The sequence below is a fragment of the Phocoena sinus genome, chromosome 10, assembly GCF_008692025.1.
Source record: "Phocoena sinus isolate mPhoSin1 chromosome 10, mPhoSin1.pri, whole genome shotgun sequence".
In the NCBI taxonomy this organism is placed as follows: domain Eukaryota; kingdom Metazoa; phylum Chordata; class Mammalia; order Artiodactyla; family Phocoenidae; genus Phocoena; species Phocoena sinus.
Window position 1 is genome coordinate 26025507 of NC_045772.1, and position 27351 is coordinate 26052857.

The window sequence follows — 27351 nt, forward strand, 5'->3', positions numbered from 1 at the left end:
GAGAGTAGATATTTAATCTCGTACTTTTCTATTCCTCCTCCTCAGTCGCCTACCACAACGCTGGTGTCGAATGTGCTTACTTCTGAATGTGCAGTATCATTTCGTGCTTAATATTGAATTCCTTAATGGTATCTTGTTTCCAAAGAATCTTGGCTCTAGAAAGGATTTTTGGAGTAGTCAGGCAATCACTTTAGATAAGGAAACTGAGGTCCCCAAAGGAGGAACCTTCACCTGGGAAAGCCTAGTTTAGGTGAGCTTTCCACTGCATGTCCTGCCTTCTAAATGCAATCTCTGAAAATTTTGCTTCGGAGGGAAATCAACAAACCGCACCTTTTCTGGAAAGCGGGAAGAGGCCTGACGGGGGAGCTCCAGACCCGCGCGCTCCAGACCTGCGCATGCGCAAAACCACTTCCGCGTGCTGCGCGTGCGAGGGAACCTTCTGTGGTCGGCTCCCTGCTGCTGAGTGGCCGCTTCCCCCCGGTGGGTTTTCCGCAGCGCGCCAGAGAGGCGGGGCCTGCGGGACGAGATGGAGTTGCTGCAGGTCCTGAAGCGCGGGCTGGAGCAGGTCAGCGGACACGGCGGCCTCCGCGGCTATCTACGGGTTTTCTTCAGGTAAGCGGCCAGAGCCATGCTCATGGCCTCTGGGGCTGGACTTGCGCTGGCTGGTTTCTTGGAAAGTGGCCTGGGCTTGGGTCACCTTGGAGAATACGCAGCTTTTCTCAAGGACAGCCTTTGCCCGCTTCCCCCGGGCCGAAGTCTCTGTCTAGGCGTCTCCCGGAGACAGGACCAAAGCCGGCTCTAGAGACAGAGCCATGACGTGGAGGCGAGAGCATATGGGCTGCACCCCAGCTCTGCTTCCTGGAGAGCAGTGAGCATTGCCAAACACTCACTGCGTGACCTTGGGAAAGTTTTTTTTTTCCTCCTTCGCTGGCCTTCACTTGCCTTCCCTGTACTGTAAGGAGTTGAGCGAGGTGAGCACAGTGAAATACTTGAACTTCCAGATTTCCTGAAGTTTTTTGCTAACTCCATTGCCTCATGGCCTAGGGATAGTAGATAAAAGTAGTCTTGTAATTTGACGATATTGCATCTATCTATTTAGTGTACTTTAGGCACATCAGTTAGGTCAGTTTCTCTTTTCTTGTGCTGTAATGGTACTAGGGCAAGAGCAGGGATTCTAGAGCTCTTACCTGAAAGCTGATTCTCTGACAATGAGTGGCCGTGAATCTGGGGATGAACGCTAGAAGTATACAACCAGTGACCATACCCAGCACCTCCTCATTTTTCTAGCTGGTACAGCTGCCTATGTTTGTGAAAGTTGGTATTCTCACTTTATGTGTTTGTTATGAACAGTCCTAAAATGTCTGTTTTCTTTTGGACATTCCCAGGGCAAATGATGTGAGGGTTGGCACATTAGTGGGGGAAGACAAATATGGAAACAAATACTACGAAGACAACAAGCAGTTTTTTGGTGAGTTCAGTATTTTTTGGTATAAATAATGGGAATGAGATTGGGATTTGATTTGACTTTGTTTTCTTTAATGTACAAGGAACTTTTACAAAGTACTTGTAAAAGGATGAAGAACTCAATAGAAAAAAGAAAAAGATAATTCACAGGAAAAGAAAACTAAATGACCAACAAGGGCATGAAAACGTGCTCATCTTCACTTTTTTTAAAGAAGAATACGTTATTTAAAAAATTTTTTTTTATTTTTATTGAAATATAGTTGATTTACAATGTTGTGTTAGTTTCAGGTGTACAGCAAAGTGTTTCACTTTTTTAATTCCTTTTTTTATATTCTCTTCCATTATAGGTTATTACAACATATTGAGTATAGATATCTATGCTATACAGTAGGTCCTTTTTGGTTATCTGTTTTATATATAGTAATGTGTATATTGTAATTACAGACTACTGATTATGCCTCTCATCCTCACTTGTAATTACAGAAATGCAGCTCAAAAAACAGCGTTATCTTTTCTCACCTATCAAATTTTGAAGTATTTGCCAATCTGCTAAATTCCAACTGGGGAAATGCCATAAGAATATATAGATTAACATAGTCCTTTTGGAGGACAGTTGATAAATTTTGTTAAAATTTACATTGCACGTATCTTTTGTCCCAACACTTCTAGGAATTCACCTCAAATATTCCTGCAAAAAAAAAAAAAAAAAAAAAAAAATATTCCTGCAAAACAAAGACACCCATTCCAGCATTGTTTTAGTAGTAAATTCTAAAAGCCACATTCGTTGTGCATCAATTGGATACTGATGAATTGTACATTTTTTAGAATACTTTGTTGTATAGAAATATATCAAAGATATGTGTAACATGAAAAACTCTAGTTGCAGAACAATGTTTGATATCCTCACAGGGAGAAAATATATGCTTTTTTTAAAAAATAAATTTATTCATTTATTTTTGGCTGCTTTGGGTCTTCGTTGCTGCACATGGGCTTTCTCTAGTTGTGGCGAGGGGGGGTTACTCTTCATTGCGGTGCACAGGCTTCTCATTGCGGTGGCTTCTCTTGTGGAGCATGGACTCTAGGCACGCGGGCTTCAGTAATTGTGGCCCGTGGACTCAGTAGTTGTGACTCGCGGGCTCTAGAGTGCAGGCTCAGTAGTTGTGGTGCACAGGCTTAGTGGCTCCGCGGCACGTGGGATCTTCCCGGACCAGGGCTGGAAGCTGTGTCCCCTGCATTGGCAGGTGGATTCTTAACTGCTGTGCCACCAGGGAAGTCCCCCACACCATTCTTTTCAATAGCAACACTATTCCACTGTATGGAAGAACCATTATTTTATCAAACAGTTTACTATTGGTAGACATTTACATTGCCTTCAACTTTTTATTATTAGAGACAGTGCTGCAGTGAACTTGCTTGTAACTGTGTCTGCATTCACTTGTTTAAATATTCTAAAAATAAATTCCTATAAGTGGTATTGCTGAGTCTGAGTACGCACATTTAAAATTTATATATATATATATATATATATATATATATATATATATATATATATAAAATGAGATTGTTGAAGCCCAGCTCTGTCATTATGGCCTAACTCTATGAAACCTTTCCCAAGGTTTCCTCCATCTGCCTTCATATTCCCCTGCCTCATAAGATTATAGTTTACTTTTAGTTTCTTATTCTCAAGATGGGTTTCTCTCATAAAAGAAACAAATCCCAGGGACTTCCCTGGTGGTCCAGTGGTTAAGACCTCACCTTCCAATGCAGGGGGTGTGAGTTCGATCCCTGGTCGGGGAGCTAAGATCCCACATGCCTCACTGCTAAAAAACCCAAATGTAAAACAGAAGCAATATTGTAACAAATTCAATAAAGACTAAAAAATGTGGTCCACATCAAAAAGTAATAATAATAATTAAAAAAAAAAAAAAAAGAAACAAATCCTGGCTGAAATCTTTTCAATCTCTTTAATAGATAAGTTCATGTTTAAATAGTATTAGTCGATATTTTTTGATTATATGTTTACCTAGGAAAACTCTGTAAATGCAGATTACGTTTTGCTTATTGGCTTAAAATTCATTACAGGGATGAATTCTGTATTCCCTCTGTGGGGATGAAGGCAGTGAAGAAGAGATGGAACGAATTAATGTGTATTATGTACTTACGTGCCCAGTACTGAACTAGTTGCATGTGTGTGATATTTAATTTTCATAGCAACCTTAAGATGTAGGTATAATCATCCACTTTTTTAAAAAAAATTATTTATTTTATTTATTTATTTTTGGCTGCATTGGGTCTTCGTTGCTGTGTACAGGCTTTCTCTAGTTGCGGCGAATGGGGGCTACTCGTCGTTGCAATGCACAGGCTTCTCATTGTGGTGGCTTCTTTTGTTGCGGAGCACAGGCTCTAGGCACGTGGGCTTCAGTAGTTGTAGCACGTGGGCTCAGTAGTTGTGGCATGCAGGCTGTAGAGCGCAGGCTCAGTAGTTGTGACGCATGAGCCTCGGTGCTCCGCAACATGTGGGATCTTCCCTGACCGGGGCTCGAACCCATGTCCCACACATTGGCAGGCAGATTCTCAACCACTGCGCCACCAGGGAAGCCCTAATCATACACTTTTAATAGGTAAAGAGACTGAGCCTCATAAAACTTGCCTAACATACACTGATAATAAGTGACAGTCTTGTATAGTGCAGGGAACTCTACTCAGTACTCTGTAATGGCCTATATGGGAAAAGAACCTAAAAAAGAGTGGATATACGTATAAGTGATTCACTTTGTTGTACACCTGAAACTAACACAACATTAAATCAACTATACCACAATAAAAATTAAAAAAAAGAAAAAGTGACAGTCTTCATTAAAATCCAGGTCTTTGCCTAACAGTTTTGTAAATTGTGGTTATGCTCTCAACTATTTCACAGAAATTTTTTAAAGAGTGCAGTGTACTGTTTTGATAACATGAGATGTTCTGCTGATCTAACCATCATATATAGTGTTTGCTTATTATGTAATAATCACCAATTTCCGAAAGGATCTCGTGGTATGTTTAAAAATATTTATATGGAAACATATAATTCAAGTGTGATTGCTGTGACTACATTTCTCCTGCCCCAGTCTTAGGAGGAGTACTTTTTCTCCTGAATACCCAGAACAGCTGGAAACATATTCCCTCCCCTTCCCTCTCCGATACCCCCTTGGAGGGGGAGCTGGGGGAGAAGTAAGGGTTCTCCACCATGGAAGGGCTGAGCCCTACCCACAGAGTGAGTCTCAGTCCCCATGCAGGGGCTTTGCTGAGGCGGCCACTAGGTTGTTGATAAAAGCTTGCCATACACTTGCTGGAGTTTCCCTTCAGTAATACACCCAGGGCTCTAGTTCTCTAACATTTCTCTTATGTAAGAGCATATAAAAGTCTTTTCTTAATAAAAAAGGTTGTCTTCTTTGATGTTACACAATTATAATTTTTTAAAAAGGTTGTTTTTATTTCCTCACATCTCTCTAAACTACATCTTGATCTTTCCATCCAGGCCGTCACCGATGGGTTATATATACTACTGAAATGAATGGCAAAAACACATTCTGGGATGTGGATGGAAGCATGGTGCCCCCTGAATGGTGAGCTATATCAACATTTTATTTTATTTCACTTGGCAATATTTGTTTCATTACACATATATTTGTTGTATATCTATTCTTAAGTTATTCTTAAGTTAATTCTTAAGTTAACTTATTCTTAAGTTAATGTTGTTCTGAAAACATCTGTCCCAATTGCGATGGCTGCATGACTAGTTACCCTAAAACTTAGTACCTTAAAACAACAATAAGTATTTATTTCATAGTTTTTGTGGGTCAGGAATTCAGACAAGCCACATCAGGGATGGCTTATCTCTGCTCCAGGATGTCTGAGCCTTCAAGTGGAAGACTCAAAGGCTGGATAGTAGAATCATCTTGTTACTGAATCATGTCCTATGGACCCTGATTTAGATGGACACAGCGCAAGCTTTACTCAGTGGCCAAAGAATGGAGAAGTGGAAACTATGTTCACAGATCAACTTCTTGCCCAGGTGGCAAGAGGGATTTAATTTTATAGAGTAAAGACAAAGGGAGGAGGAGTGAGGCTAGTGATAGGGAGGCATATGCATTAGTCTACTGGGAAGGGCAGGGCTCCCCGCAACCTCAGGGTGTGGGGTGCCACTCCCTTTTGATCCTTTTTTGGTCTTTAATGTCTGGTCATGGCTGCCAGTAGGTGTGTCATATAATATGCTAATGTAGAAAAAAATCAATGTATAATCAGACTCTGGGTCTGTTGGAGGTCAGATTCATTGGCTGGTGCCATCTGGTTTCATCTGGGTTTTTGGTTGTAGCTTCCTTTCTTATCTCTGGACCCTTTAACTGAAGGGTTCGTATTCTCTCCTGCTAGAGGCAGGGGTGAGGTGGAGGGGGGTGGCAGGTTTTGAGCAAGGACACTCCTGCCAGAGGTGGGGGTTGGAGGGTTTGAGCAAAGACCTGGAGCAGCTCTGGCAACGGTCTGAAGGTGTGTTCACTCGGTGTCTGGCAGTTGGTGCTGGCTGTTTAGCTGGGGGCACGGCTGGGGTGTTGGACTGGAACACCCTCCGGTAGCCTGAGCCTGCTCAGGCAAATGCTCTGAGACCAGGCAGAAGCCATGTGGCCTTATCGGACTTAGTCTTGGAAATCATCCAGTATTGAGTCCGCATTCCCTTGGTCAAGGCAATTAGAAAACTCTGCCCATGTTCAGCCAGAGAGGTTACAGACTATCTCTTGATGGAGGGGTGTCACCAATCATATTATATGTTGGGATGTATTAATAGTGTGTCTGTCTTTGAGGGAAAACAGTGTGCTGTAGTATCACCTGGCCATAGTGAAGAGAAAGGCTCAAAGAACTCTGGCTCTGATCTTATTTGGCAGTTTGACTTAAAGCATTAATTCCTTAACCTCTCTGGAGCTTGGATTTCTCATCTGTAAATTGAGAGCCCCCAGATTCCTTAGGTCTGTAAAAACTGTGATTTTTAATATGCCTATTTTGAAATGAAATTTTAAATGCTCTTACTTGAATTACCAAATTTTTAATAAACTATTTCAAAGCAAGTATTTATATCTATTTCACAGGTTGTTGATTGATACACATTTAAACTCTAGAGAGCCTTTCTAGTTGGTCTAGAAAATCTCACACAAAAAAACTAAAAATAAGTATCAGGTTAGCTGTGATATTTTATTTTAGTTGAACTTGATCGTCAGAAATAGTTTTGTGTTCTATTGAGTAGAAACTAGGATAATCTCAGAGTATTCACTTTCATTCTGAAGGCTCAAGTAGAAATCCAGGCATGTAACATAAGTGAGGGAAGTACGGATGTGAGACAGTTGGGGCTATTGGGGACCGTATTGAACTGAAAAGCACATACGCCATCAAAGAGGGCAGCAGCCCTGTTCACTCTCTCCAGTTCCATCAGGTAAGAATTCAGCCAAGGGTTCCTAGATATGATTTTTCAAGAGAAAGTAGAAATCTGTATTTCTTTGTGAGACTTGTTTTTAAATGTTTATTTTAAAGAATTTGTCAGTTTAAATACAGCACTGTCCAATAGCACTTACCGTGATGATGGAAATGTTCTATATCTGTGCTGTCCAATAGGGTAGCCACCAACCCCACGTGGCCCAGAACACTTTGAAATGTGGGTAATGCAACTAAGGAAGTGAATTTATTTTATTTAAATTGAATAGGCTGGGCTTCCCTGGTGGCGCAGTGGTTAAGAATCCACCTGCCAATGCAGGGGACATGGGTTCAAGCCCTGGTCCAGGCAGATACCACATGCTACGGAGCAGCTAAGCCTGTGCGCCACAGCTACTGAGCCTGCGATCTAGAGCCCCCGAGCCACAACTACTTAGCCTGCGTGCCACAACTACTGAAGCCCACACGCCTAGAGCCTGTGCTCTGCAGTAAGAGAAGCCACCGCAATGAGAAGAACGTGCACCGCAACAAAGAGTAGCCCCCACTCGCTGCAACTGGAGGAAGCCTGCGCGCAGCAACGAAGACCCAACACAGCCAAAATAAATAATGATTAATTAATTAAATCTATAAAAATTAAATTAAAAGGATAAATTGAATAGGCTACTTGATTGGACAGAATAATTTTTTAAAATAGTATGTGAGCTAAGCAAAATATGTTTGTAAGATTTCGCCTACCTCTGGTCCACTACTTGGACTAATTAGAAGCATTTACTCATACTCATGTCGGTGATGTAGTTTTTTTTTAAAGGGCGTATGTTTTTTTTTTAAGATGTTGGGAGTAGGAGTTTATTAATTAATTTATGTATTTTTGCTGTGTTGCATCTTCGTTTCTGTGCGAGGGCTTTCTCTAGTTGTGGCAAGCGGGGGCCACTCTTCATCGTGGTGCGCGGGCCTCTCACTATTGCAGCCTCTCTTGTTGCGGAGCACAGCCTCCAGATGCGCAGGCTCAGTAGTTGTGGCTCACGGGCCTAGTTGCTCCGCGGCATGTAGGATCCTCCCCCAGACCAGGGCTCGAACCCGTGTCCCCTGCATTAGCAGGCAGATTCTCAACCACTGCACCACCAGGGAAGCCCGGTGATGTAGTTTGAAGACCACAGTATTGGATTCTGTCTTTAATAAAACTCATTGGCTCTTAACATGAGAAAGCAGCACTGATGTTACATTTGAGGCTGGATTTTTGTGCTCTTTTTAATGGGAAATAATAACCTATGGTCTGTTAAAATCTGAGGAGCTGTGATTTTAGGTTTGGAGCTGTCTGCTTTCTCGAAGGGGCATTCTGTATATACGTTGGCACTGTTTGAGACCAAGATCTCAAAGTGGAGTGTTGGCTTTAGGAGGCGAGGTATCCTGCTAGTTTTCATTTGTTTGGTTGTTTTGGGGGAGGAGTTGGTCCTAAGAGTGTGTGGAAGGCCTGTGGGCTGTCCTGTTCAGACTGATGGCCATCTCCTTCAAAGCACCCATCTAGATTGGGGGCTGGGGGAGGGAAAATTATGTGGGCTGAAACACATTTTAAATTATTAAATAGTTAAAAATCTGAAATGATAAAAGTGCTATGCAGCCAAGCAAGTCCTTTTATATATAAGATCTGAGATCACATAAAATAAGAAGCTGAAAGCTGTAGAAGGTAACATCACCTGCTGGGGTGATGCCTGAGGGCAGTTGAGGATACAAAGCTGAGTTTCTTTGTGGAGTGGAGCCTCCTAAGGTCTGAGTACCTTTGATGACCCTTGCTTGTAAGGGAAGCTTAAAGGCTTGTGATGAGTCTCTGTAGGGAGAAGTGGTTCGGATAAGCTCAGCTGTTTGTGTCTCAGAACCCCCTTTGCTGAGTGAGTGCAATACATTGTAGAATTCTAACCTTACTTTGATTTGATCCATGAATACATTTGAAGTTGGGTTGATTTATCTTTTATAGAGAGCCAGGTATTATCTTACATATAGAGTAATGAATTACAAATACAATTTGTCATCTTTATTTATTTACATAATTATTGTGTACCTACCAGGTGCCAAGAACTATTTTGGGCACTGGAGATACAACAGTGAGTAAAACAAAGTCCTTGCTCTCATGAAGGGAAGCAGAAAAACAAATGTGTTATATATTTTAGGCAACAGTAAATGCAAGGAATTCATAAAGGGATAAAGAGCAGTGGCCCTCTCTTGTAGGGGAGGTGGCTGTTTTATATAGGCGTTAGGGAAGGTTTGTTTGAGGGACTGACATTTGAAGAGGGGAGGAATGGGGGGTGGGGGATGAAGAGCTCCAAGCAGCAGAAACCACCAGTGCAAAAGTCCTGTGTGTTTGAGATGTATTGCTTGTATTCATAGAACAGCAATATGGCCAGTTTGGCTGGAATGGAATGAGTGAGGGGAAGATGTCAGGAAATAAGGTAGGAGAAATAGCTAGGGCTTTCAATAGCTACATCTACATGTAGATCTTGTAAACCGTGGCTTGATCCATTGGCTTTTTTTCTAAAGTTCTCTGGAAGTCACTGGAAGGTTAGGTAGGATGTGATCTGTTTTACAATTTTTTTTAAATTGGGGAAAATCTCAAACTTTTTGAAAAGTTACAAGTATTTGAATCATTTCAGAGTTGCGAAAATGATGTCATATCATGGCTGAATACTTTAGAGTGTAATTCCTACAGCCAAGGACATTCTTCTACATAACCACAATATAACCATCGAAGTTAGGAAATTAACAGTGATATACCACTGCTGTCTAATCATCAGACCCTCTTCAAGTTTCATCAGTTGTCCCAGCAGTGTCTTTATAGCAAGGGAATCTGGTCATGCATTTTATGTGGACCTCATTTCTCTCTAGCTTCTTTCACCGTGGTTTGGTTCCTCAGCTTTTCCTTGATTTTTATGATCGTAACACTTTGGAAAATTACAGGCCAGTTGTGTTGTAGCATGTCCCTCGGTATAGATTTGCAGTGTTTCCTCATGACTAGATGGAGGCTATGCATCTTTGGCAGGAATGTCACAGAAGCAATGTCAGATTCTTCTTGTTGCGTTCTATTAAATGGCATCTAGTTTTGATTTGTCTCGTTACTGAAAATTTCTATCACTTGATTAGGGTGTGTGTGCCAGATTTCTCCATTCTAAAGTTATTCATTTTCCCTTTACAGTTAATTGGCATTTTGTGGGGAGATACTTTGAGGTTATGCAACTATCCAGTTACTCGTCAAACTTTATTTATATCAATATGAACTGTCATTTTAATCAATGTGTTGTAATCCATTACTATAATTCGTTATTTTATTGCTCAAATTGAACTCAGTTTGACCAGTGGGAACTCTTTCAGTCTGCATTTGGGGTCCTTTTGAAATATCCCCCTCATTCTTGGAGCACTTTCTTGCTTTCTGACAAAAGGTATTCCAGGTTCATCTTATATTTTCCCTGCCCCACCCATGAAAACAGCCATTTCTCTGAGGAGCCCTGTGTTTGTTTTATTTTCTTACTTGCTATTTTTCAGTAGAGAATAGTATTTAGAAACTAATATCTGAGTGCAAGGTATGTTCATTTCTGTTGGGACATCTCAGTGGACAAGCTCAGATGGCTGTAATGATTGTGTGTGTACATTTCTATTTCTGTATCTCTCTTTTTCACCTTATATATTGAAAACCATAAGTTGACAGCAATGCCACTGAATCCAGTCCAACACTGCAGGTTATGTTCTCGTTTTCTCCTTTTCTGTATATGTATCTGTTTCTCTTTTATTTAATGGAGTTACTTATTTGATGAATTCCACTGTAGGTAACAGAGTTCCCATTGCTGCCTTCCCACCTCCCCACCACTGGCCTCCCTTCTCACCTCACTTTGCCTCCAGCACCCCAAGTCAGCTTGCCACACCCCTTCCCCCATGTGGCTGCCCTTCTCTCCCCATTCAGGCTCTGTCACCTTACTGGGCTGTTGCCACACACCTCATGGCACCCCCCATGCCAAGCAAAGACAGATGCCTACCTTGATTGGCCCCACCTAATGGCTCTTGGACTCTGATTTAAATGTTTAAAGCATCTCTGTGATTGCTGTGAATAGAGGAAGGGAGCCTTGTGGAAGTAGGCTGATTACTTAGGGAACTATTTATGTAGTTGTCTGGGCCAGCTGCATCCAGAGATGATGGAAGTTGGATAAGGTGTCAGTAATGTAGGTTGTGAGATTTGGAATTGTATCAGTTGTCCACTACTGTGTAATAGATTTTTAAAATTTAGTTTAAAACAATAAACATTATCTCACCATTTCTGTGGGTAAGGAATTTGAGTACAGCTTAGCTGGATGCCTCTGGATTAGAATCTCACAAGCCTACAAAGAAGATATCATCTGGGGCTGCAGTCATCTCGAGGTTTGAATTTGGAAGGATCCACTGCCAAACTCATTCACATGTCTGCAGACAGACCTCAGGAAACTTGCTTCCGAGAACACTCATGTGGGCCTCTCCACAAGGCCACCTCATGACATGACAGCTGGCTTTCCCAGAGTTACAATCTGAAAGTAAATGACAGAGAGCACCCTGGATGGAAGCCACAGTCTTTTTAAACCTAATCTCAGAAGCGACATCCCACGCTGCTGCTGTATTCTGTTTGTTAGAAATGAGTCAGTAAGTCTAGCCCATACTCGAGAGGGGATTACACAAGGGTGTGAACACCAGGAGGATGTCGTCATTGGAGGCTATCTTAGAGGCTGCCTACCGCAGAGACATATTTTGAAGTAAGATGGACTCAACAGGATTTGCTGATGGTTTGGATTTTGAGAGAAGAGGGTAACTTCAATGTTTTTGGCCTGAACTATTTGTGGCACATTTACTGAGAAGAGGAAGAGCAGGCAGTATGGGGGAAGCAGAATGGAAGGGGTAATCAAGAGTTCTCTCCAAGATGCCTGTTAGACAACCAAGTGAACGTGGTGGGTAGACAGTTGAAAACACTAGTCCAGAGGTCAGAATAGAGGTTGGTGCTAGAGATGGGACTTGAAATGAGATTTCACCTAGTGTAGTGTGCAGTGTTCGTAAATCATCTGTAAAAGGTTTGAGAGAATCTGATCTTCAGTTAATTGTTACCCTGGAAACCAGATGAGATTGTATCAATCATTGCTGGATAAAACTGATTCCTGACTGGTAAACTGCATCTAGATTGAGAGGATTTATAAATGCCTTATGAGTTAGCTATGTTTGGGCTTCCCTGTCTTGCTGCTCTTAGAACTAGCTTGGCCCTTGTGGCAATAGCAATCCTGAAGCCATGCCCATAGAGTTGTTGTTAGTAGAGATGTTAGCTTTTGTGGACATGAAGCTTTTAAGTCAGGGCAGCTCCTGCACCTGCCTGATGTGGCTCTCATCTCCCTTGAGCCTGTGCTGTGTCATCTAGGGAGTCAAAGAAAATAGCTCCTGGATGGCTAGGTGGGCTGTCACCTGCATGAACTACTGCAGAGTCTCCCAGTGAGAGGAACACCTGATGCTTCCCAGCTGGCAAGCTGTGGTTCCTGTCCTCTGTCCTTCTGAGTTTTCTGGTGCCCAGTGTGGCCTATGATGGTCTTTGAGTCTGTTCAGTAGCTACATAGTCTCACCTGGGGAAGGCTTTCTCTTCAGAGCCATCAGTGTTTTTGGTAGAACAAGGGAATATCTTTAATGAACTTCTGTGGCTCACGTAACATTCCCTGATCTTGTGGGAACATTAGAAATCTTGTGGGTTTGTCTGTTTTGTCTCAAGGCTTTCATTTTCTTTGAATGTGTCAGCAGTCGGTAAGGCTGTTAGGTCTACCAATAGATAAACAAAAAGTATTCATGGTGCAAATGTCTGGGATGGGCAGGGGAGCTACACAAACCTTGAAAATAAAAAATTTTTTTAAATTATTGCCTAGAACGTAGCACAGCACCCAGCTTACATATAGTTCATTCCATTAAATGAATATTTATTGAGCACCCCACTATGTGTCAGGCATTGATGGGTTTATATATTCATAGTAGTGAACAAAATATATGATCCTCTCTTGGAGTTCATAGTCACTTTAATGAATACTAACTGGTAGACTAATACTATGCTATAACTTAGTGTCTGTTATTTTTCTTTGTTATAGTCCCTTCAATTTCTTCATTTATGGGGTCAGCAATGAGATTTTAATTTCTTCTTATTTAACTTGATTGAACAGAATACTCAAAGTATTTCAGTAGATTACAAGTACTATTTTATACCACTTTTTTTTTTTTTTTTTTGCGGTATGGGCCTCTCACTGTTGTGGCCTCTCCCGTTGCGGAGCACAGGCTCCGGACGCGCAGGCTCAGCGGCCATGGCTCACGGGCCCAGCCGCTCCACGGCATGTGGGATCTTCTCGGACCGGGGCACGAACCCGTGCCCCCTGCATCGGCAGGCGGACTCTCAACCACTGCGCCACCAGGGAAGCCCGAAACAAAGTTTTTTGTGTGTATGGTTTGGAGTATTGGAACTCTGAAATCCTTTGAACCAAGTTAAAAAAAACCATGGCTCGCCTGGATTTTCCTTTACTGTGTATGTACTTTCCCCACTTGGTGGCACCTTCTGTTCATTTTAAGTAATATGTCTTTCCTTCCTCCGTGTAGTGCACTAGTCTCTCCTCATATATTAATTTTTCTTATTAAAACTAATGTTTAAATTACTCAAGTAATACATAAGTACTTGTTGTAAAAAATTACAGCATATGTTAAAAAGTTTTTGCTTTTTTTTTAACAGAACTTAATTTTGCCCTTGAAGATTTTTCCAGTGCCATGGTGACATTGATAATGGTTTTTCTCTTGTAGGGTTAATTTATTTAGGATACTTAACATCGTTGTGGTCAGCTTTTTTTTAGTTGACAATATGTTCTAGAAGCCTTGTAGAGGAGTAAGGTGGCAGATGAGGAGGATTACTTGGAGGTGACAGGGAAGAATCAAGGATGATTCTTAGGTTTGGGGCTTGAGAGGTTGGGTAGATGGTGGTACCATTCATTCAGATGGGAAGACTGGGAGAAGGGTAGGTTGTGAGGGTGGAGGGTAGGAATCAGAAGCTTCTTTTTTGGGTGTACTAAGTTTGAGATACCTGTCGGAAATCCAAATGAATGGTTGTGTTAAGTAAACAGCAGGATAGATTAATCTGGAGCTCAGGACAGAGGTCAAGCCAGCAAAGAAGAATAGTAGCTACTAACAAAGTAAGAAGGAAGGCAGGAGAGGTTAGCGTTTCAACAAACATGGGAAGTCTAACTATTGATGTTTGCTGAGAGGTTAAGTAAGATAAGGACAGAGAAGTGTCCACATGGATTTGGCAATATGAACTTCATCAAATCTAAATGGAATCTATTCTTGAAAAAAATGTGGAGAGATCAGAAAAGTTTCAAAGAATCTGTCAGGGGGCAGGGATAATCCATATACATCCCTAAGAGGCAACCACTGTCAACATTCGGCATATTTCCTTTAGTCCTTTTAAATAAATTTTTGTGTAGTTGTTGTGTTCATAATCAGTTTTATTTTCTGCTTTTTCTGTAGATAATATAAACGATCTTCCGTGCTATTAAAACAGTCCTTATAATCATCATTAAAATATGTTTTCTGATTATAAAAATGTACAGTTGTTATAGAAAACTTGGAAAATCCAGAGAAATACAAGGTACAAACAAAAATAAACTCTAATTTCTTGGCCAAGAAATAAGCACTGTTAACATTTGTTCACTGATTCAACAAATACCTGAGTGTCTGCTTTTGAGTAGAGAAGGAATGTTTTTAAAGGTTCACAGTGTGGAGAACAGGTTATAGTTTATTGGTCACACCTTCTTTAGAAGAAGGTTTGTGATTAGAAATAACTATATATAGATATATATGTGTATACATACGTATTTCTTTATTATACACAATATTTTGTTTCTCTTCCCCCTCCCCTCACTTAATATATCACAGATGTTTTCCCCATTTCACTTAATATTCTACTTGTCAGTTTGAGTGTTTTAGTATCATAGGGGCTTTGTATATAGACAGGATTAATGGCAGTTTGGATTTAAAATGAATATTCTATTTACTGTAGCTGCAAATTTTAAAACACAGTTGTTCTTAAGCTTTGAGGTTCTATTTATAAATAGGATAACAAGATTAGTAAATTGAATATTTTTGCAGAAAGATAAAGAGCAATCATAGTCTCTTGTTCTTTGGTGAATGTTTGATAAACTTTAATGGAAAGGATTAAATTCTCCTAAAGAGTTATCTCCATTTGCAAGTTTAGTTAATTACATCCCTTTAAACATTTTAGGGCACATTTATAAATGTAATATATTTGATTTTTTAAATATCTTCAAATGCCCAGTGTAGGTAGATTAATGAACCTATCAAGCAAAATGTCCCTAAGCCCTTAAGTGACTCTTGTTTATGCAAGCCAAAAATTTAAGGGTCCTCCTCAACTCTTTCTCTAATAACCAGCCTATCAGCATGTTCTTTCTGCTTTACTTTCTGAATATATCCCATGCCTGATATACCTGTGGCCGTTACCCTAGTCCAAACCACAGTAATCTCTAGCCTGGACTTCTACAACTGCCCAACTGGTTTGCTTACATTCTTAAAATACACCAGTATTCCCAACATACTAAGTGATTAGGGTGATTATTTTAAAATGTAACTCACATCACATCAAACCTCTGCTCAGAACTCTCCACTGGCTTTCCATCATGGTGAGAGTTAAAATTCCAACTCCTTACATGGTCTGCAAGGAGTTGGAATGTGATCCTGGCCCTTCCAGGTCTGCGTACACTGCCCTGTTCACTGCCCTGCTAACTTTTGACTTATTAGCCACATTGGTCTGCTGGCTTTTCCTCGAGCGGTGAGCACACTCCCACCTCAGTCACTTTGCACTAGCTATTTCCCCAGGTGTGGCATGGCTCACGCTCAGACTGCCTAGCTAAAAGAGCCCTGTCCTTCTCTCACACTGTGTCCCCGTCCCCTGCTCTCGTTTTTTCCTTGGTAGCACTTATCTCTGCCTGGCATTTTATTGCATAGTATTTAACTTATTGTTTCTCCAACTACCATACTTCTTGATGGTAAGAACTTTGTTCACTGTTGTGTTGCTAATGCCTAAACCAGTGTCTAGCACATGGTAGTTGCTCAGTAAATATTTGTTGAATAAAAGGGGACATACTGTTATACTTGAAACAACTGTTATTTTGCTTTTGGGATACAGTCATTTTATTTGCTTCTGGTAGCTGATCCAAAAATGGTATGTCTTGTCACTTCTTTTGTAGCTTTTGTATGAATTTGAAGCTCATATTTACCTTTAAATTCCACTCTAACTTCAATCCGTCCTTTTTAATACCTTGTCCCACTGAATTGTATCTCATAGTCTTTTAAAATATTATTTTCCTAAATAAATGGCCATCTCTCAATGCCAGAGAATATTGTCTTCTTCCCCTTGATGTATCTGCTTAATCTATCCTTTTTCAGGTAGTAGGTGTTGTGTAAAATACTCTGAGCTGAATTAAAATGAGTGTTATTCAGTACAATGTGTTGCAAGCTTCTTTTCAAAATAGATCCTTCCTAATATTTATTTTCTGCTCCGGAAAATCAGAATATAAGAGGCTATGTTCTAAGAAACTATAAACTGCATGTTTAAGTAGATATTCCTGTGGTACAGAATGTTACTTTATAACCTTTCTCTTTTAAAATGTGCTAATTATAAGCAGAAGACAAGATTGTTTTGAGCTTTTGTTTAACACATTTCACTTACTATTCAGTGCTTCTGATTCTAACGTTTTACAAAGATGAGTTGTTGGAAAATTTTATACCTGGAGTGTGGAAATAGACTATGTATTACTTTTGGTGAACAAGGAACTACTCTTGATTCCAATTTCCAGAATAAATCTGTATTGTGTTCACAGGTTAGCAATTTATTTTTTGCCATCCAGTGGGTTGGCCAAAAAGTTCGTTTGGGTTTTTCCATAAGATGTTATATATATAATATATGCTAGAGATAGTCATATAGAAAAATTTGAGGTTTCTAGATTTAAAAAAAACAGTTTGAACCTTTTCTATGTAACTGTAGTGAATGACGTTTGTGCGGTGGAATTGACGTAGGAAAAATTTCCATTAAGGTAGACTGAGAGAAACAGTCTACCTGCTACTAAAACATTTAGTACTTTAAAGAGAGTGATTTTTTTTTTTTTTTAAGTGATGGCTTAAAGTGGGATGAAATGAGGTTAGAAGTAGAAGAACCTACTTAGAGTCTCAAATAAATGACAGATGAATTGAGCAGGATTTTAAAACCATCTCTAGTTGTTTTGAATTAGAAGGACTTTTCTTTCTAATAGCTTTGTTTTATCTTACAAAGTAGTACATGTTTATTACAGAAAATTCAGAAAATAACAAAGCAAATAAAAGTAACCTATTATCCTACCACACCAAGATAAAATACTGTTAATATTTTGATACATATTCTTTCCATCTCCTCTTTTCCTATGCATATGTATCCCTTGTTTTTGTTTTTCATGTAAGTGGGTTACTTTTTGAAGAAGTAGCCCAGTTTTGAATCCTAGCATCACTATCATGGGCAAGTTATTTAGACTCTCGGTGCTCTAGTTTCCTCATTTATTAAATTGGGATAATAACATCTGTCTCATAGAGTTAAGAATTAAATGAGCTAGTATTTGTAAAGTGTTTAGAACAGTGCCCATGGCTTATAAATGCTATTTAGTATCATTAAGTAAATTAACTAAATAACCTGCTTTTTAAGCTTAACATATGGTGAGCATTTTCTCAAGTCATAAAATATTCTCTGTAACATAATATTTAATGAGGCTTTAATATTCTGTCATGTGGATGTGCCCTGAGTTATTTATTCCCTATATTATTCTTGGTTTTGTTCTTTCCATGTTTTCACTGTTATATATAAAGCTTTGGTCAGCATCCTTGTATGTAAGCCTGTTCCCACACATCCTTATTTCCGTATGGCAGATTCCTACAAGTAAAATTGCTGCATCCAGAAGTGTACGTGTTGTATAAGTGTTTGGTACCTACTGCCAAATTACCTTCAATTTACATTCTCAGGATAAATACATTCAATTTACATTCTCAGGGTAAATACATTCAGCTGTATATGAGTTTGATTTCTCTGTAACTTCACAAATACTGGGTATTATTATTATTTGTTAAAATCTTTGCCAGTTTAGCAAGTAAAAAGTTATATCTTGTTTTCAGTTGTATTTTCTTGATTAAACTTCTTTTTTGTTGTTTGCCATTTTTACTTTTTCTTTTTATGACTTATCTTTTAACATCTTTTATCTATTTTTCTATTGGATGTTTGACTTTTTCTTTCTGATTTGTAATGATAGATGAACTACTTTTCTGTATGTTACAAATATTTCCCTGTTTCTTTTATTTTTTAATCGTGTTTTCAGAGTTTTAGTACATAAACACTTCAATTTTTATGTAGTAAAATTACCATTTTTTTCTTTATGGCTTTGGCCTTTGATATTAAGCTTAGAAATGGTCCTTCATATTCTATAAATATCAATATATCTTATGAATATAAATATTCACACATTTGTATCAGTGCACTATTAATCTGTCTGCAAGCTATCCTGATACATGGCTGGGGAAACCTAATAATTTTTTTCAACAAAATTAATTATCCTAGCATAATTTGTTGAGAAATGTTTACTTTCCCCAATGATTTGAAATGCCAAACTTACCTTATATATCCTTTAGTCTGGGGGATTTTTTTCTGTTTTATTATTGTACTTTTGTACCAAAATCTTGGTACAAAATTTTTGTGCCAATTTTTATACCGTTCTAATGTTTGTGACTTTAATGTCTGGTAATACTGGCCTTCCTGATTGTTGTGAGTTTTCAGAATGTTCTTAAGATAGACGTGCAGCTGATCCTTAGAATTATAATTGTCAAACCCTATTGAGATTTTGATTCAGATTGCATTTAATTAAAAAGAATAATTACTGAGCTAACAAAGTTTGAGTTGGCTATCTTGTAATGAACTGTCTTTGGTTTTTATTGCATTAGGTGTATCAGTCTTATCCTGTGGTTAGATGGATCTCAGGATTTTGACAGATATTTAAGTGCTATCGTAATCCCAACCAGTTTTCATCTATTAATTGTAATTAAGGTCCTGATCAAAATGTTCTCTTCAGCCCTTGGGAAACTGTGTTCAAGCCTCAGTGTGTAACATACATGCTGTGGGACCTTGGGAAAGTCATTTCAATTCTGTTTCCACAATTTTAAAATATGAAATACTTAGTATTAAATAAGTGACTGAGTGATATGCATGAGAATGTTTCGTAAACTAAAGTGGGATGGAGTAATAATAGTTTTAGTATAATGAATATTTTTACCTCAAAAAACAATCTGGAGCGGGGTTTTTTTTTTTAGTCTATTATATTTTTTGAAAAATTGAAAAATCTTTAGTATTTCTTGGCTCAGTAATGTTAAGTGAAACCACCTGAAACATGAACATAGGCGCCAGCCTTGATTCCCAAAATTAATACTGTATACTATCCAAGGAAAAGATTCAAAACTGCCTATATTTTTGTTGTTGTTGGTTGTTATTTGTTAATATTTTATTTCTGGAAATTTTCTGAAAGGGAAAATTAAACTTTTATCTTTGTTATCCATGTCCCCTGCATTGGCAGGCAGATTCTCAACCACTGCGCCACCAGGGAAGCCCCTAATATCCATCTTAAAGACTGTTTTCATTTGTGGTGATTTTTTATTCTTAAATTTTTATTTATTTATTTTTGGCTGTGTTAGGTCTTTGTTGCTGCGCGCAGGCTTTCTCTAGTTGTGGTGAGTGGGGGGCTGCTCTTCATCGTAGTGTGTGAGCTTCTCATTGTCGTGGCTTCTCTTGTTGCAGAGCATGGGCTCTAGGTGCGTGGGCTTCAGTAGTTGTGGCACGCAGGCTCAGTAGTTGTGGCTCGTGGGCTCTAGAGCACAGGCTCAGTAGTTGTGGCGTATGGGCTTAGTTGCTCCACAGCATGTGGGATCTTCCTGGACCAGGGATCCAACCCATGTCCCCTGCATTGGCAGGCGGATTCTTAACCACTGCCACCAGGGAAGTCCCTACAGTGATTTTTTAGAATATATTTTATATGGTATATATTTTTATTTCTTAAATTTCCTATTAGGCTGTTTAATTCTTTCTTCACAAATAAATCGCTCCATTTTGTACTTTGAATGGCTAACAACCTCAAACTTAAGTGAAGTAGTATATTTTCAAAGAAGGGGAAAGTGTTCTTTTCCTCTTCCTTTCCACAATTTTTCCTCATATATAACTGAGAATTAGATCAGCCACTTACGGGATTTATTTCCATTTGAGTTGTGTTGTAATTGTGATTTAATATTTTTGTTATTAAAGATATTTTGAGGGCTTTCCTGGTGGCGCAGTGGTTGAGAATCTGCCTGCTGATGCAGGGGACACGGGTTGGAGCCCTGGTCTGGGAGGATCCCACATGCCGCGGAGCAACTAGGCCTGTGAGCCACAACTACTGAGACTGCACGTCTGGAGCTTGTGCTCTGCAACAAGAGAGCCCTCGACAGCGAGAGGCCCGCGCACCGCAATGAAGAGTGGCCCCCGCTTGCCACAACTAGAGAAAGCCCTTGCACAGAAACGAAGACCCAACACAGCAAAAATAAATAAATTAATTAATAAACTCCTATCCCCAACATCTTCTTTAAAAAAAAAATTCAAGCCTTCTCTCTAAAAAAAAAAAAAAAAAAAAAAGATATTATTTTGAGGACTTCCCTGGTGGTGCAGTGGTTAAGAATCCTCCTGCCAATGCAGGGGACACGGGTTTGAGCCCCGGTCCGGGAAGATCCCACATGTCACAGAACAAGTAGGCCCATGTGCCACAACTACTGAGCCTGCGTTCTAGAGCCCATGAGCCACAACTACTGAAGCCTGCATGCCGCAGCTACTGAAGCCCATGTGCCTAGAGCCCGTGCTCCTCAACAAGAGAAGCCACTGCAATGAGAAGCCCTCATACTGCAACAAATACCCAACACAGCCAAAAATAAATAAATTAATTTAAAAAAAAGATATTTTGACACACTTGAATATATTTGAGTACTGAGTTTTTTCCAAAGTGTAATCTATTTTCATTATATTTATCTCTTTAGTATTTATAACTTTTTGCCTTTCCGCCAGTCTCCTTATTTGTAGTCACGCTGACTTTATCATCAAGTTTAAATAATTTTATATTTTGTCCTGTAAGATAATAACAGTGATATAAAATTGAAGTGGGTCTGATGCCAGCTCAACACAGTTTTCTAGACAATACTCTTAGTCCATTAGCATCTTTAATTAACTGGAAGAAAAATGACCCAGATGAAAACCTGTTTTACAAAAACTCTGGTGTGGAAATCTAAAAGGTATTATTTCTTTAGACTTTATTTAATAATATAACAGAAGGGTTATATTAGCCTAGCATACTATAAACATTTTCTTATTTTATAGTTTCTTATTCTAACATAATGAGAATAAATTGCTGTTTAGTCATTCCCTAACTCTAGCCACTAGCCTTACTGGATGAACATTTTCAGATTTTATGTGTTGGTGGTAAAAAATTTCTTTTAGTTTTCTTTCTTTCTTTCTTTCCTTTCTTTCCTTTCTTTCCTTTATTTCCTTTCTTTCCTTTCTTTCTTGCCATGCCATGCAGCTTGCAGGATCTTAGTTCCCCAACCAGGTATTGAACCCAGGCAATGAAAGCACTGAGTCCTAACTACTGGACCACCAGAGAATTTCCCCTCTTTTAGTTTTCTTGAACATTTTCTATTTCTCCATGAGCTCTCAGTTAAGTAACTAAATAGGCTTATAAAAGCTTTGGACTGTGGTTCCTTAAATATTTTAACTTTCAGGAATCTTGATGGCAATTATTTGAATACAAATCTTCTTTAGTTACTTAAGCTGACTCAAATGGCAAAAGTTAAATATTTCTTCTATGCCTGAACTTACACAAAGCCCCTTGATAAATAAGAGCCTTGGTTTTGACAGCTAATCCCGCCTTCGAGTAGCTCGTGGAGCCTGTCTCGCCACCACTGCCTCACTAGGTTTCAGAGCTCATGTTAGTAGTTATTTATTGGTCCAGGTTACTTTTCACTAATCCAGTTTCCTTTGGAGGATGTAAGAGAGAAACCAGCCCAGTGTGTACAGACTTCTTCATTCTTTATTGTGTTAGCTGATCATGATATAATTATCTTTAGACACAAATATAGCAACAGTAATAATATTTTATCTCTACTCTCATAGGTCTTAGCCAATTACCTAGCTATATCTATCAATTACTGTTAGCAAATATTCTTTATTTTTTTATTTTTTATTTTTTTTCCAGTACGTGGGCTTCTCACTGCTGTGGCCTCTCCCGCTGCGGAGCACAGGCTCCGGACGCACAGGCTCAGCGGCCATGGCTTATGGGCCCAGCCGCTGCACGGCATGTGGGATCTTCCCGGACCGGGGCACGAACCCGTGTCGCCTGCATTGGCAGGCGGACTCTCAACCACTACGCCACCAGGGAAGCCCTGTTAGCAAATATTCTTAAACTTACATAGTATCATAAATTTTGCTCATTAGCTTTAGTCATAGTTATTTTACTGAAACTTCCTCCACTTGCCCCTTCCTCTGTAGCTGGGTGATCCTCCACCCCCCCTTTTTTTTTCTTGGAACTGCAATTCTGTGCCTGTCACCTCATTCCCTTTTCCCATAGGGTCATCTTTGTCTTGTGAGCTCTGAGTCTTGTTATGAATTCTCTCTCCCCTTCCTTTCCCATATAAATTCAGCTTGGCTTTCTGCTCAGTTCTACTCTTTGTCCCTTGGACTTTGATTCTTTCTTTTCTCTGTTATTAGAGAGAAAGTTCTCTATACTCCAAGGAAACGCCTTGCTTTCTTCTTTAGGCCAGATTTCTGGCACCTCCAAGCAAACATCTTTTGATGAACGCTTGAAGCTGAAACACTCGTGAACTTTGGGCTGTGATTTAATAATTTTATTATAACAAACTGTATGTCCTCCAGTGCTCGGACTTAAGCTTGGATTTAAGATGCATGCAGAGACCCTCTTCTTCAGCAGGAGCCTCATAGGTTTCAAGCTAGAGCTTCATGAACCAGAGTACCCTGAGCATACTGAAACTCCGGAATCAGCCTCTAGCATCTAACAGTAATCCTGTACGTCATCAGTTCTAAAATACATTTGTTTTTGTTTTTGTTTTTTGCTCTACGCGGGCCTCTCACTGTTGTGGCCTCTCCCGTTGCGGAGCACAGGCTCTGGACGCGCAGGCTCAGCGGCCATGGCTCACGGGCCCAGCCACTCCGCGGCATGTGGGATCTTCCCGGATCGGGGCATGAACCCGTGTCCCCTGCATTGGCAGGTGGACTCTCAGCCACTGCGCCACCGGGGAAGCCCTAAAATACATTTTTATGCGTAAAATTAGGATATGTGTTATAATCAATAGTGTCATAGTTTAGTTAGCAGGATTTTTTCTTCCTTAGAGATACATAAAATAATGGTGTATCTTAAAATGGATGATGTCCTAGATTTGATGAAATACAGTAATTATAACAGCAATAGCTGACATTTGTTGAGCACCTACTATGCGCAAGAATTTTTCTAGGTGCTTTATGTGTGTTGTCTCATTTAATCCTTACACCATTCTTAGTAAGAATGTTCAGATGAAAAAACCCAGGTGTAGAAAAGTTCAGTGATGGAGCTGAGATTTGAGCTCAAGCAACACAGTAGCTCGAGAACTGCTCTCTTAACCCTCCTCCCACTACACTATGCTGCCTCTTCATAACTGTCTTTTCTTCCCTCTTTAAGGCATCGTTGGCTTCACTCTATGACTGATGATCCTCCAACAACGAAACCACCTACTGCTCGTAAATTCATTTGGACAAACCATAAATTCAACGTGAGTGGCACTCCACAACAATACGTACCTTATTCCACCACTAGAAAGAAGATTCAGGAGTGGGTCCCACCTTCAACACCTTACAAGTAAAGGCAAGGAAAAACAATTTACATGTGAAATACGGGGCTTTTCCTGTACTTGTACTTCTGCTGCTTACTGTTAACTTGATTAAAGTTATTTGATTAAGCAATGTCTGTTGTGCTTTTTTGCCCTTAACTTTGTCATTTGTCAGCTGCAAAATTGAAGCTCACAAACGTGGGAAATTGAAGTAGACTTCCGTTGGGGCGGCCACGTCATTTACATTTCCCTCTTGCTTGCCTGGTTGCGTCTGTGCGTCAGCCCTGCTGCGCTGCCACAGCTGATTGATGGGGGAAGACCTAATGCTGAGCTGAGCCAAACCGATTTTTCCGTGGGAATTTGAAACTTGAATGGAGAGACAGAGGGGCTGAGACATCAGAGTTGGATGACTTTTATGGTAGCACCGCAAGGAGAAGTTTATCAGAGGTGTCCCATTTCCTGAGTTTTGGTTCTTTCATAGTTTATTTGCATCTGTGAACTATCCCAGGATCCATCTATTCTAATATATTTTTATTTCTTTAAGCTAAGTAAGATCACTGACTTTATTATTATTATTTTTGCTTGCAAACAAAAGAGCTTTAACTAATGTCCAGATCGGTTCCAAAGAATGGGTTGTAGGCACAAGACCTTCAGGGAAATAAGGAATCTTTGAACTGGTTATGTTGGGTAGGATGAAAAGGCAGTGCCACCCCTCTCTGTATTCTGGATGGAAAGCTAGCAGCTGCAGTAATCAGCTTATCAAGCTCTTGTCCTTAGTCGCCAGGATCCACGAGGCCCCTGAGGATAAGGTCCTTGGATACTGGTTAGCAGCCACCATAGAACAATTTAGCAGAGATGGAAAAAGAATGCAAGGATTTTGGAGTCAGATGGTTGCTTTCAAGGGTGCTGGATAACTTAAGGGAGAGAGTGAACCTTAATCCCCAAATCTCGACTCAAAGCATTGTGAAACCCAGGGCAGTGTATATGACCTGGCTAACTACTCAGGTTTCTTATGTGAAAATTAAGGGATAGAATGGGGAGCTAACTGTTGGTACAGGGATATCTGGAAGGAATTAGAATGTCTTTTGGCTGCACATCAGTCACTTGGGGGCGTTTTTTAAGCTCTAGTGGCCCAAGATATTAAACCAGCATCTCTGAGGGTGGGATCCAGGCATCGATATTTGTTAAAGCCTCCCCTTCTACCCTCCCCACCCCTCAATAATTCCATTGCAGCCAAGGTTCTGAAACCACTGAGCTAAAGAAAAAAACACACCAAACTAGTTCTGAAGAAAAAGAGTTCTGAAACTTAATCATGAGAAATTAAAGTTTTCCCACAGCCTCACTGCTGAGCATCCCTTACTTAGGGTTGAATTCAGGTGGAATTTGGTGCCCTCAGGAGATAACTGTGTTCAGTGTGTCATTCTGGGGAGCTGTCTGCAGTTTGCTGATTGGCCATATAGCAGCACCACACGCTAAAAGCTGGCCTGTGCTAGATAGACTGAGGTTTCGTATGCTCTGTCTACCACTTCACTGACTTTTAAGTCAGGGCCTAAAACATTGCTTTCTAATGCTGTTAGGAATAGATTGGCAAGGGAAACTTGTGAGCACTTAGAAGTTCTGTCCTGGCTGCAGTTCTTTCTGGGTCGGGTATGCTGGAGGTTCACCTATTAGAGAAAAAAAAATGGGTGTGGTTCTCATGGGGAGGGAGAAGGTGGACAGAGGTGGTAATTAGGAAATGGTCTGATCTGCAACAATCTCTGGCTATGGTAAAGTTATTGTAGGGCCTCTAGGAATGAAAGCAACAGGCAGCTACCTTAGTTCTTAATCCAGTTTTTTTTTTTAAAGCCAACTTTGCAGGTCTAGGTTATAGTCACTTGAATCGAGCTAGATCACAGCTTCTCTCTTAATTCTCACACCTGAGTTAATTCTCAGGGCTAGAACTCTTGACTTAAGGGCTGTGTGATATTAATAGATATGTGTACTTAGAAAAAGAAATATCCAAAGTTTCAGTGGATACTTGTTCCAAATTAGCACCAACTTTGGGGGGATTGAGAACACCATGGCCCACTGATCACAATACAGGCTATGGACAGCAGATTGGACCCCACTTCACCATAAGCCCATGGGAACAACTGAACTTCCCTTTCCCCCACCCCTTTTTTTATTTCTTCGGTTCCTAAGTGTAGATGGTTGGACACTCTTTGCAGAATCTCAACATTGGCTCCTTGCCCTGAGGAGAGTAAGTGTTCTTCTGGTAGGAGGCCAAGGGGAAGCCACTGGAGCATTCCTTCCTTACCAAAATAATAAGTGAAAAAGCAATGTATCTTTGGGGGTAATTACAGAGCTAAATACAACCATCAAAGGGTAGAAAGATACAAATGTGGTCATTCCTGTCATCCCCAAGTATACAGTGTTCTTCCATTTGACCAGTGAGAAAGATTGATAGGTCTTGGAGGATGACAGCAGCCTATAAGATAAAACTTAATCTTGAGATGATCTGAATTGTAGATGCTGTTCAATGTTCTCTTTCTTAGAGCAACTTGATACAGTATCTGGCATTTGATATGTTAACTATTGGTCTAACCGCTGCATTTCTACCCATCTTGGTTTGTAGAGTCCATCAGCAGTTGTTTGCTTTTACCTGGCAGGGACAGAAATAGCTTGACATCTGTCCAATGGATGTCAATTCTAGCCATTTGCTACACAAGGACATTTAATGCCTCACCAAACCATAGGATGTCACATTAGTCCACTACGTTGATGCAGAGCAGGAAATATCAGATACCCAAATGCCTTGGTAAGACACAAATATGCCAAGTATAGAATCTGAATCTCATAGAAATATAGGGACTTGACTCCCTAGTGAATTTCTCAGGGATTCAGTGGTCTAGCACATGTTGAGATAGCCCCTTCAGTGTTAAGGACAAATTGCTATACCTTGCCTGTTCTACAATTAAGAAAGGCATGGTACCCGAGGTGTCCTGGATTTTAGAGACAGCATATAGCATACAGGTGTTCTGCATGTATTTTTTTACCAGGTGACCTAAAAAGTTGGCAGTGCAAAACCAGTCTCTTTAGGTGGCCCAGGCTGTAGTCCAAGAAGCTCTGCTCCTCAGCCCTCTCAAAGTGTCTGGAAGATTGGAATACTATACTGAAGTCAGAAACAAGTCTCTCCAGGAGAATCACAATGGAAGCCCGCAGGATTTTGGAACAAGGCCATACCCCCATCAGGAAGATTACCATTTTCCTTTTGCAAAACAGCTCCCATTTGCTACTGGTACGTTGGAGACCCTGAGACATAAGGTGCTATCTAGTCCACCTACTCATAAAGTTGCCATTTCCAGTAGCACTCCATTAGATGGGACCAGAGCAGGTCATGAAGGCGTTTTAACTTTGTGTAAGCAGATTTCTCCCCACTCTGTGCCTTTAACTACCCTATTC

General features: G+C 40.1%; 1 protein-coding gene across 1 annotated transcript; it reads left to right on the plus strand.

The window, feature by feature from the left end:
- Nucleotides 1-427: 427 nt before the first annotated feature.
- Nucleotides 428-24039, plus strand: NDUFA12 (NADH:ubiquinone oxidoreductase subunit A12). Its single transcript, XM_032646143.1, has 4 exons — nt 428-612; nt 1386-1468; nt 4988-5075; nt 23763-24039. The coding sequence occupies exons 1-4, from the start codon at nt 527-529 to the stop codon at nt 23941-23943; spliced, it is 438 nt and encodes a 145-aa protein (XP_032502034.1). The 5' UTR covers nt 428-526; the 3' UTR covers nt 23944-24039.
- Nucleotides 24040-27351: the final 3312 nt, after the last annotated feature.